The sequence below is a fragment of the Juglans regia genome, chromosome 13 (genome assembly GCF_001411555.2).
Source record: "Juglans regia cultivar Chandler chromosome 13, Walnut 2.0, whole genome shotgun sequence".
NCBI lineage: Eukaryota > Viridiplantae > Streptophyta > Magnoliopsida > Fagales > Juglandaceae > Juglans > Juglans regia.
In genome coordinates, this window is record NC_049913.1 from 12,340,780 (window position 1) to 12,351,734 (window position 10,955).

General features: G+C 37.1%; 1 protein-coding gene across 1 annotated transcript; it reads left to right on the forward strand.

Moving 5' to 3' along the window:
- Positions 1 to 1,349: 1,349 nt before the first annotated feature.
- Positions 1,350 to 4,606, forward strand: LOC108988775 (40S ribosomal protein S9-2-like). The gene is made up of 3 exons (XM_018962128.2): positions 1,350 to 1,483; positions 1,762 to 2,143; positions 4,158 to 4,606. The coding sequence occupies exons 1-3, from the start codon at positions 1,456 to 1,458 to the stop codon at positions 4,339 to 4,341; spliced, it is 594 nt and encodes a 197-aa protein (XP_018817673.1). The 5' UTR covers positions 1,350 to 1,455; the 3' UTR covers positions 4,342 to 4,606.
- Positions 4,607 to 10,955: the final 6,349 nt, after the last annotated feature.

Consider the following 10,955-nt stretch of genomic DNA (forward strand, 5'->3'; position numbering starts at 1 on the left):
GAGTTAAAATAACCCCATTTGAATATAATTTGAGATGATCCGAAATTAACATAAAATCGATATCAATGAGTTAAGAAATGATATTTATAATTATAAAGTGCGCAAATATTACACATTCTTTTTGAAAGATTCACATAAAAAAAAATTAATTTTTTAATAATAAAACTTACTTTTTAAAATGAAAAAATATGTGCACTCACACAATCCATAAGAGAAATGCTACCAGCCGGATGGATTTAAAACTTATTTTCACACCAACCAATGAAATCGCGACACGTAAGCATCTCAAACCCATTTCTCCTGCACCTGTCAGCACCAAAACTGTACTCATCCATTTCCTTTCTCTCCCTCTCTCCCTTCAGTTCTCTCCCTCTCCCTTCCTACATTAAACCAACACTCATCCTGCACCAAACCTACACTTAAATGTAGCATAAAAATTAAGGGAAACGCGAACCCTGTACTCTCCATTGGAGCAAGTTGTGGCGGCACTGATAAAAAAGAATGAAACTACTTTGATCAAAAGCAAGTTTGACCAAAGACCCATTTAGGAAAAGTCGAAGAATACACAGAGAATCCAAAGGTGTGTCAGTGCGTGTATGGTGATGCTCCTTGCCAAAAACAAAACAATATGGGTTTCCTCAGTTTTGGTGGATAAATCGAAGAAAATTTGAAATAATAACTTTCATGAGGAACTAAAAGAATTAAAGGTCTTTAATTTATGGAATATTTACAGAAGCAACGTCAAGATGGGGACTTTGGGGTTGGCTATGCAATCGAGACAATACTTTTGGGTAAATGTTCGGTTAAAATGAAGTTTGGGAATGAGTAGTGAGTAGGGCCTGAGGTTCGGGCAAAATGATTAGTTTTGGTGTCAGTTGGCATCAATTTGTGGTCATACAAGTATGAGAGAAAAGAAAGGAAATAGACGAGAGTGTACGTTTGGTGCAGGAAGGGAGAGGGAGAGAACGGAGAGAACATAAGGGAGAGTGCGAGAGAGGAAATAATGAGGGCAAATTTGGTGTTGCGGGTGCAGGATAAATGTATTTGAAATGCCTATGCGTTACAATTGATCTATTAGCTGGTGTGAAAATGGATTTTAAACCCATCCGACTGAAAGTTTTTCTCAATCCATAATTGCCTCCATAGTTGCTAATGAGTTAGTACCTTCAATTCAACGTTGGGTTCGGCCTGGTATCACACCGTTTCGGTTTTCGAGTCCACATCTAGAAATTGGATGTACCCTCTCCAAATGGGCCGAAAGGGAGAGGGCCGAAATAGATTTCGGCCGACTAGGGTTAGGGTTTAGTCCTTGACTCCTATGGGTAGGAAATATATAAAGCCTCCTATAACGCACCCTGCTTTGTGCTTCTTCAAGCTCCTCATCACACCGTCCTTCCTCCTCATTCTCTTCGGATCGCGGACTGAGGGCGGGAGCGCCGGCATAGGCAAAGCAGCATGGTGCACGTCTCGTTTTACAGAAACTGTAAGTCTTCTGGGTCTCATGATATTGGATGGAATGTTTTATCTTCGTACCTCGGATCTATTTCATATTTCCTTGCTTCTCGTAATCTGTTTGAAACTTGAAGTTTGTTTATAAAGACTATTTATAGGTTGTTTAGAAAATATGTGAATACAAGTCAGTCCCCGTCCGTCGCAAGTAAGTGTGAGACTGAATTTAAATCAGTACTGTCGGTCTATTAACATTTTCGAGGTTCTAATGAGAGCTCAATTTTCGTTTATTTCGATTGATATATAATTCAGATGGGAAAACCTTTAAGAAGCCCAGACGTCCCTATGAGAAGGAGCGTCTGGACGCGGAGCTGAAGCTTGTGGGAGAGTATGGGCTGAGATGCAAGAGGGAGCTGTGGAGGGTGCAGTATGCTTTGAGTCGCATTCGTAACAATGCGAGAATGCTTCTGACACTGGACGAAAAGAACCCACGTCGGATTTTTGAGGGTGAAGCCCTTTTGAGGAGGATGAACAGGTACGGGCTACTGGACGAGAGCCAGAACAAGCTCGATTACGTGTTGGCCCTCACTGTGGAGAACTTTCTTGAGCGCCGTCTTCAAACGCTGGTCTTCAAGTCCGGAATGGCCAAGTCCATTCACCATGCCAGAGTGCTTATCAGGCAGAGGCATATTAGGTAAATAATTAATATCCCTTAGGTTACGTTGAAATGATTATGCTACTAATGCTTCATTTCTTCCCACAAGGTCTAATATGTTTGTGATCGTGTCTTCTAGCTTTTGTATTTTGCATATGTATGTATTCATTCTCTTTTCTTTTTTCCGTTTAATCGCTTATAGGTGGATGTGATTTGGTATTTCAGTTCTTGGCCTACTGTTTGCAATTAATTTGGATTTTTTATGTATATCAAAGAGTCTGGAGTTTTCAATGACTGTTAATCATCTACTCCATCCCACTAGTTTTGGGTTCGAGTTCAAGCAACCCATTAGAATTATGATATCTAAGTCACATTTTTTTCTACGACATGAAACCTCACCAAGGCAGGGCAGCCATTCAGACCTTCCCTACCACACTAGAACTGTGTCAAGTGATCCAGGGGAACTCTTGGTGCAGAATCAAACTCAGGATGTCTTATTCTAAAGCTCGTCCTAAGCCCGTCTGTTGACCACTAGATTGCACCTTGACCAGTTATAAACTGGTCACATTGAAAGAATTTACACAAATAACCAAACTCGGGAGCTAAAGTCTAAGGTAAACTTCAAAGCTCTTGGTTTTCCAGAAGAGAGTATTTGAACTCGAGGGTTTGAGAGCCCACAAAAATGAAGAAAGTAGAATTTGTGAATTTGATGGAAAAACTTCGCCCTCTTGAAATGTCAAGTTGCTATGATGACATTAGGACCTCACTAGCCTTGTTTTATTTTTTCTTGCTTTGAATTGGTTTTTATGAACATCTACGATTGTTGACTCTTTATGTTTGTGACTTGTATGTTCCGAATATTGGCAAGTGATTGGTCCTTGGATAGGGAATTCCACCCCTTTCCCTTCCAATAAAATGTGCGAAGGTGGGAAGGCAAATCATTAGTGTGGTCTAACTGCTAATTTTTGTTGGCTCTGGATTCTAAAGCAGAGTTTTGTTAAACTGGATTAGAGACGAATAGAATTTGTTGCAAGCAATGAAATGAATAAATGTTAAACCATTTGTAACGTCTTGTGGTGTGATCGTTTCCATTCACCACCTTTTTTTCATTCGAAAAATAATTTAGTTGAGTACCCTTCCGAAACATGAAGTAAATGATTAATTTTGTAGGTTTAGAGTTTGCATCCACAAATAAAATTATTTTGGGAAGGTATAAGAATTACTCCTTAGGCAGACTTTCAGATCATGGTGGTTCATTCTCAATTTGGACATTCAGAGGATCTCGAGTCTCCACTATGTTGTTGGGATAAGTAGTGGTTGATAGGACAATTATAAATGCCATGAAACCCTGGTTGAGATGTACTCTCATGGTTATTGTAGTGCAAGGTGGTTGTGTTTTGTGAGTGGCTGAAGGGATTAGTGGTTACTAGGTTGTGCTCGTAAGGTCATCCTTTAATGTGCTTCATGCTTCAATTGGCTGCACTTTTGTGAGGCAATCTTATTATTTTGTTATAGGATTTTTGGTTTCCTGGGTCAGCTGGAACACAAATAGCAAAGTTTGAGTTTAGAGTCCCTGAGCTTTCATTTAACTTTGAGCTCGTGTATGGATTCTTTTTCCATAAATTCTTATTTGTTTCTATTGGCCTGGCTTAGTGGCTGGGTTGGCTCAATTAATATTTGATGTATTTGGTCACTTCGGTTTGTTCGGACTTTGAATAACAAATTCCTAGACTTGGCAGTTGGTCCCAGTGGGACTCGAGTTAAACATGGTTATGTCCTATGACATTTGCTTGGCCACCAATGAACATTGACCCAATGCCCTAAATATATGGGTTGGTTTTCATAATTAGTAGATCTCTGATTAGTAACTGTTGCTCCTGAAGAGCATGGTGGCGTTCTTTCTCATTCAATCCAATTTGAGATGTGTTGCGTTAACTGAACTTTGGACACTCTAATTTGCTATTGATTCCATCGTGGTCACTTTCTTGGGTGAACAAATGACAGTTTATTATCTTGATGAAATGCTTTAAAATGTTTGTGCCTTTTTTGTCAGGGTTGGGAGACAGGTAGTTAATATTCCATCTTTCATGGTGAGAGTGGACTCACAGAAGCACATTGATTTTTCACTGACAAGTCCTTTCGGTGGTGGGCGCCCTGGGAGAGTGAAGCGCAAGAACCAAAAGGCAGCTGCCAAGAAAGCTGCTGGTGGAGAAGGAGATGAAGAGGAGGAAGAGTAAGCTCAAAACTTTAGATCTAAGAGGACAATGGTAATAATAGGATTTTCTATCGTAATTTATCATTTCTTTTTTGAATTATAAATGGTCTTTCTGAGAATGCTATAGGGAAGTTTTGCTTCTGTTTTATTGGATATTATCGAGCATTTTTTTTTTCTGGTAACTGTTTTATATTAGGTGATTCATCATCATCGTGAGAATTGATCTTGAATTCCATGGTTAAATTCCAATTTGGCGATGGGGTCGAGTTGTTTTGGTGGGCTGCCAATTGTTACTGAATATTGTTTCTCAATGCCAGTAGCTCATGAGGAAATCAATAACCTTTTTAGTACATTTTGACAAAAGATCTTTACTTAGTTTTTTAAGACTGATTGTTATCGGATAGTAAACAATTATGTCCTTACTGAAGGAATTATGACTAATATTTTTTTAAAAACGAAAATTACCAAAATAATATTTTTTGTCTAATGTATAGTGAGTTCTCTCTTTTTGATAGATGACAGGTAATTTCTATTTAAACAAGACAAAAACAAAACAAAACAAAACGAAGACGACAAGAGGACAAGACTATTAAGTTACTTTTTGTATAGTTATAACACTGGCTATAGCATTGTATGTAAATTTTGTTTCAATGATTATTCCCTCGCAATTATGTTATCATTAATTTATCCAATGGTTTAAACCGCTTTAATATAAAAGAAAGAAAAGAAAAAGTATGAGAAATGAAACCATGTAAAACTCTCTCTATCATCTCTTGAAGAGCATTAGCATTGAATTATGCAAATCCAAAAAAAAATGAAGCGTTTGGATAATAGTCTAAAAATACATTGTATTGGATTATGCAAATGCAAAAAAAAAAAAAAAAGATTTTTAGCTACAGTAAGTTAGTGTTGTGGGTCATATTTGGATTTAACTGTAGCTAGACCAAATGAAATAAAAAATACTCTCTCCCGATTCTCCCTCTCCCTAACTCATTTCTCTCCTACGGGTTTTTCCCTCCATTTCTCATTTCTTCCTTTTTGGGTTTCTTTCATTTCTCATCACCAATTAAAATCATTGTCTTTCCTTTTGGTTTCTCTCCTGCAATTATTCATTTTTTTTCGATCCCCTCCCAAGTGTTCCAAGTCCATAATATACGTTGCCGAACACAGTGATTTTTAAGGTTTCGTTAAATCTAACCTCGTAAACTCACCATTCTCCATATAAATCACGCTTGAACTCAAGGAAATCTTCAAGTACTTTCATTTTCAGCTTTTCTCGATATTCACTGTCCTTGAGGTTTTCTTTTCTTTTTTGTTAATTGAGTTTGGGCTTGATTAAAAGATCACAAGTTCTTTCAAATTTGGTTGCGATAGTTGATTTTAGGTTTTTCTTTTATTGGATTATGCAGGTGATTTGTGTTTTTTTTTTTTTTGTCTTGAGGTAATGCAACCCTTTTGTTTGGTTGGGTGAAAAAACAAAGGAAAGAGCGGAAAAATGCAATTTAGAGTTTCTTTGTTTTTAGAGTTATACGTTTTGTTTATTGGAATTGGCTTTTACAGGTCGAACGATATTTTTTGCATTTTTTTGAGGACCCAAATTGAGAGATAATGGGTTGACTTCGTATGAAACTTGAATCTTTGTGTGTTTTGTTTATAGTTTACTGAGTTATTGGTAGAAGTGAAATTTTTCCTTCGGTAGAAAGGAAAAAGAAAAATGTGGCCAGCAGCTTCATTTGGTTGCAACTTCATTTTAATTGTGAAATTGTCAATGCATCATTATTAGTCAGCAGCTAATTGTAAAGGATTAAAATGGAATATCAGTTATGTTATCTTGAATTACATGCTTGTTCCCAAATTTGGGAGTCATCAGTAACTAGGGTGGTGAGAGTTGAGAAGGAAGGTTGAATATTTTCCTTACTGCTACAACAAGATTTTTTGCACTGGTTTGGGAGTCATGTGCATGTTGATCTATTGTTGTTTGTATATTTCTATTTTCTTCAATAACAACAATGGTTCAAGGTTAAGAATGGTTGTTCATGCTGGCTTGAGCTGAACTAAGTAAAAATTGAAAGCTACTTAAGTTGATCACAAGATTGAATGATATATAGGACAGACTTAAGAGCTGCCTTACAAAACAAAATCCCCCAAAACATATATGATGATGGGTAAATTGATAGACCTATAAGCCTGACATCATTTGTTCTAGTCAGATGCCTTGGAAAATTGTTTGTGGAAAAATAATAGTAAATGTTTTTGAGTTTATATTGTATGCAAGAAAACAAAGCTTATACTGGTGACCTTGTTGCAGTACTACCATGGTTCTTTCAAAGTTGATATTGGTTGTAATATTCATATTTCCATATAGCTCTTAATCTATGAAAAAAAATTAATAGAACAAAAGAAAATTGAAAAACAAATATTATTAAATTTATAATATTTTATTATTATTTTGACTAATATATAGATAATCCGATGTGAAAATAAGTTTTAAGTGGAATAGTCAAATGCAAAATCATGTCATATTATGTAAATTTTACATTTACATTTGCATAATCCAATGTTAATACTCTAAGATAGTAATACAAGGGCCGAGTCTGACGATAATGGGCTGAGCTCTAGTCCGCTTTAATAAGTAGCACTGGAGGGGAAACAATGGTTGGTGTTGGTCTTCCTTCTATTAGCCAATAGGGTCATTGGTATTGATGAGCCTTGTGGGCTTCGTGTAGCTACTGCTCTATTTGAGAGGCAACATGGGCTTTGAATGGTTTCCCAATAAGATTGATTTTGTTTTTTACAGTTTCACGGAATTAATTCTAAGTTAGAAAAATGCCGATGTCTGTCCAAGGATGTCATTCGGGTTATAATTCTAGTTGTTTCCACTTTCCAACTCTTTTCCACTTCTAGGTCACACGTTGTGATCCTTTGGGTTGCTTCCTATCTCTCGATCTTGTCCGTCCATTTTCACATCAATTCTGCTTACATACAACCGACATTTGTAATCGACATGTAACCGGCTAATTTTGTCATGTCAGCATCTGTCAGAAATTAAAAAAAGAAAAAGAAATCGACTGAAACTTGAGAAAGAAGAGATCAGAGAAGCCAACTGAAACTCGTTCTTCAAGTGAAACTTGGGAAGAAGCATTTTGTGTGTTCCAAAAGTATTTCATTCTTTCCATCTTTCATTTTTTATTTTGAGTGAAATTCGGGAAGAATACATCGGACTGAAACTTTCATTCACAAATGCCGAAATCCATTTCGACGGAAAGGAAGAAGACCATCTGAGAAGGGAAACGCCCAAACCCAAGGAATAACCATAAGCATAACAACAGGAAGAAGAAGGAGAAGCACCGTTGTCGTCATTAGAGCAGCCACCCGTTTCGGTTCCCGTTTCCCTATCTGACACCTTTTTTTCCTTGCCCAAACTCAATAATCTATAAATAATTGCTGGTGTGGAGGGCAAAACACCTGCTCATCATCCAACATTAATCTACAACCAGTTGGAAGTAATGGAAACTTATGGTTAGGTGTTGAAGCATCAAATACATTGTAGGTCCACAGATGGCGAATTATGCCTTTTACTCTTTAGCTTCCAGCGAGCTTTCCCATTTCCCGAAAAAAATCATTAATGGGAATGTTTCTCTGAAAAACCATTTGCCTTCATTGGGTTGTTTTGCAGTGCCACTGTTTGATTTTATTTGTAGGAGCTCGAAAGTTGAGATGGTGAGGTTCGAGGAATAGACAAAGTTGGGTCCCATGGAATTGGCTACCCAGCCAAGGGGTAAATTTGCCTTCCTCACTCGTACAGAGAGTTGCTTTTTTTCTATGAGCTATAAGGAAAGTTTTTAAAGATTCCAATCTTAATCTTTTCTTGTGAATTAATTATGTCTTTCTTTTGTCACTATCTAGATTGTTACAATCAGAGCCATGCACTGTAAGAAACTAGTTAAGCTTGTTTGGGAGTGAGCGACAGCGACTGGGAAATGACTTCGATGATTACATGAGTTAGGGAAAAGGGGACACACGGGCTTAAGGAATTCCAGGAAAAAGCAGACAAATGTAAAGGGAAAAAAGAGAACGGGATGCACGAAAGGGGAAGGAGAAGTTGGTAAGGAGGAAAGACTCAAGTGAAACGGTGTATTTCATTAAAGATGAAATCCTGAATGCCCACCAGTAATTTTCATCTCCACAACATAAAATAAAGCACAACGTTTCATTTAAATTACGTGGCGATTACCCGGTGTGTGCACAGGCCGGTTGTATCTAGCTTTTTTCTTTTCACATTATTGTAGCATAGCAACAACTTCTTCTTAGCTTTTTTGGGCTGAGCTATTCATCCTTTTTAACGCTTATCCTCCTTTTCCGCCGCATGTCGGTTGTTCATTGGAGTGCATACGTACATTTGTAACTTCTTTATGATTTGATTTTTTGTCTTCTCGAACGACCTTAAAATTTTGAATAAGATGAAAAATTAAACTAAAAAATTAATACTTTTTATGAAGTTTTAAAATAGTTGTCCATATATATTCATCCCTAAAAAATCTATTTACACACTTCTTTTCTAATATAACACCCAAATACACTACTCTATTTACAAACTTGAAGAAAAAGAACTTTGACACTTTTAAGGGTATACATATAGCAAACCCACTCACATTTGTTAATGAGGAAAAAATATATGATGCTGCAAACCCATTCACATTTTAATATTCGTTCCGTTGCTTTCTTTAAAATCGTTTCCTCCATTGTCTTCCTACTACAATTATTTGACGTTTCCATACACCGTTGTCAGGCTGTTGTTCACAGGCCTCCGTCGGCAACAACTATCGTCCTTACCTTTATCCCTAACACTTCTTTTTCATAGTTGTTGTTTACCATTTCTAGTAAGCATTTTTTATGTCATTAATATATATGTTTTGCTAGTTTTAGTGAATCCGTTTGCCTACATCGGTAAGGTTAATTTTGCTTGTTTTTTGGGAAGATCTGGCTACAGAGTTTGTGTAACGTTCTTGATAACAAGAACACTACTGCACTGCCTGGATTGAACTTCAAACCTCAAGAATTGCAAGAACTAGTAAGAAAGAATGCATGAACTTGAACTCAGAGTGATTAAATGCAAGATTCCATTTATGAACATTGACAAGGAATTTTCATGGAATTCCCAATCTCCTAAGACTCAAACTTCAATAATCCAAGACGGAAGTCTACATAGGCCATGCAACTATTTTTATAATTGCAGAGCATGAAGGAATTCAAACGCAAACGTACAAACATTAAACGCAGCTTATACATCGAACAGCTTAAACGCACCGTTTAACTAAAACTCCTTAAAATAGAAATATACTAAACGACAACAACTATCAACTGAAACAACCCTTACTACAAGTCGCACACTACCCCAAAACTCTTTGTTTCATTAATGTGGCAGTTAAAGCCATTACTCATCTTCAATCATCTTTCTTCCTTTCTATTATGAACTCAACCTCATCACAGCCCTGCTTCCCTCTTCAAGATCCTGCCCCCAAGCACTAGTGACAATCTCCACATCTTCAAGGCATTGCCCCCAAGGCACCTGTGACAATTACAAGACAGTGCCCACCAAATGAGGATGTAGAGACCTCAGTTTGTACAACAATTCCTATGAATTATCTTCCATTTCAGCTCCTACCAATTTAACCAGCACCTTAGTAGCAACATGATTGCCTATTTTCTTCATTATCCTTTCAAGAACTCTTTCAGGCTCAGGCTGTATAGTTTCTTCATCATCGATTGGAGGGAGAGTAGGCAAAGGGGAAATCTGATCCCCTAACTTCTTCTTAAGACACGACACAGAAAATTGGAAGAATTTTTTATGTGGGTGGCAGACTCAACTTATAAGCATTTGAGGCAATATTTTGAATGACTTGAAAAGGACCATAGTTTCGAGGGGCCAATTTCATGTTATGTCTCATAGCAACTGATATTTGCCTATAAGGCTGAAGTTTAAGAAAAACCCAATCTCCTTCTTCAAAGGTTCTTTATGATCTCTTCCTATCAGCATACATTTTCATTATGTCCTATGCCCACTTCAAATTCTTTTTCAAGAAGCATAAAATATGTTCTTTAGTCTTCAAGTGTTGATTTACTGCAACATTAGTAGTAGTACCTGCTACATAAGAGAGTAATCTTGGTGGTGGCATCCAATATAAGGCCTGAAATGGAGAAACTCTTGTAGAAGAATGCACGGTTGTGTTATAATGCCACTAAGCCATTGGCAACCAATTAGTCCAACTCCTTGGTTTAGATCCAGTATATGCTCTCAAATAAGCATCCACAGATTTATTTAATGCCTAAGGTTGACCATCAGATTGAGGATGATAAGCTGAGCTCATAGCTATGATGGTACCTTGCATTTTGAAGAGTTCTTGCCAAAATAAGCTTGTAAAAATCACATCACGATCTAAAACAATAGTTCTAGGCAACCCATGAAGCTTGAACACCCCAGAAAAGAATACTTCTTCCACTTTAGATACTGTATATGGGTGAGACATAGGAAAGAAATGACCAAATCTTGTCAACATGTCCACCACAGTTAAAATCACTGTCATGCCAGTAGAACTGGGAAGTCTCTCAATGAAATCCATGGCAATATCGAGCCAA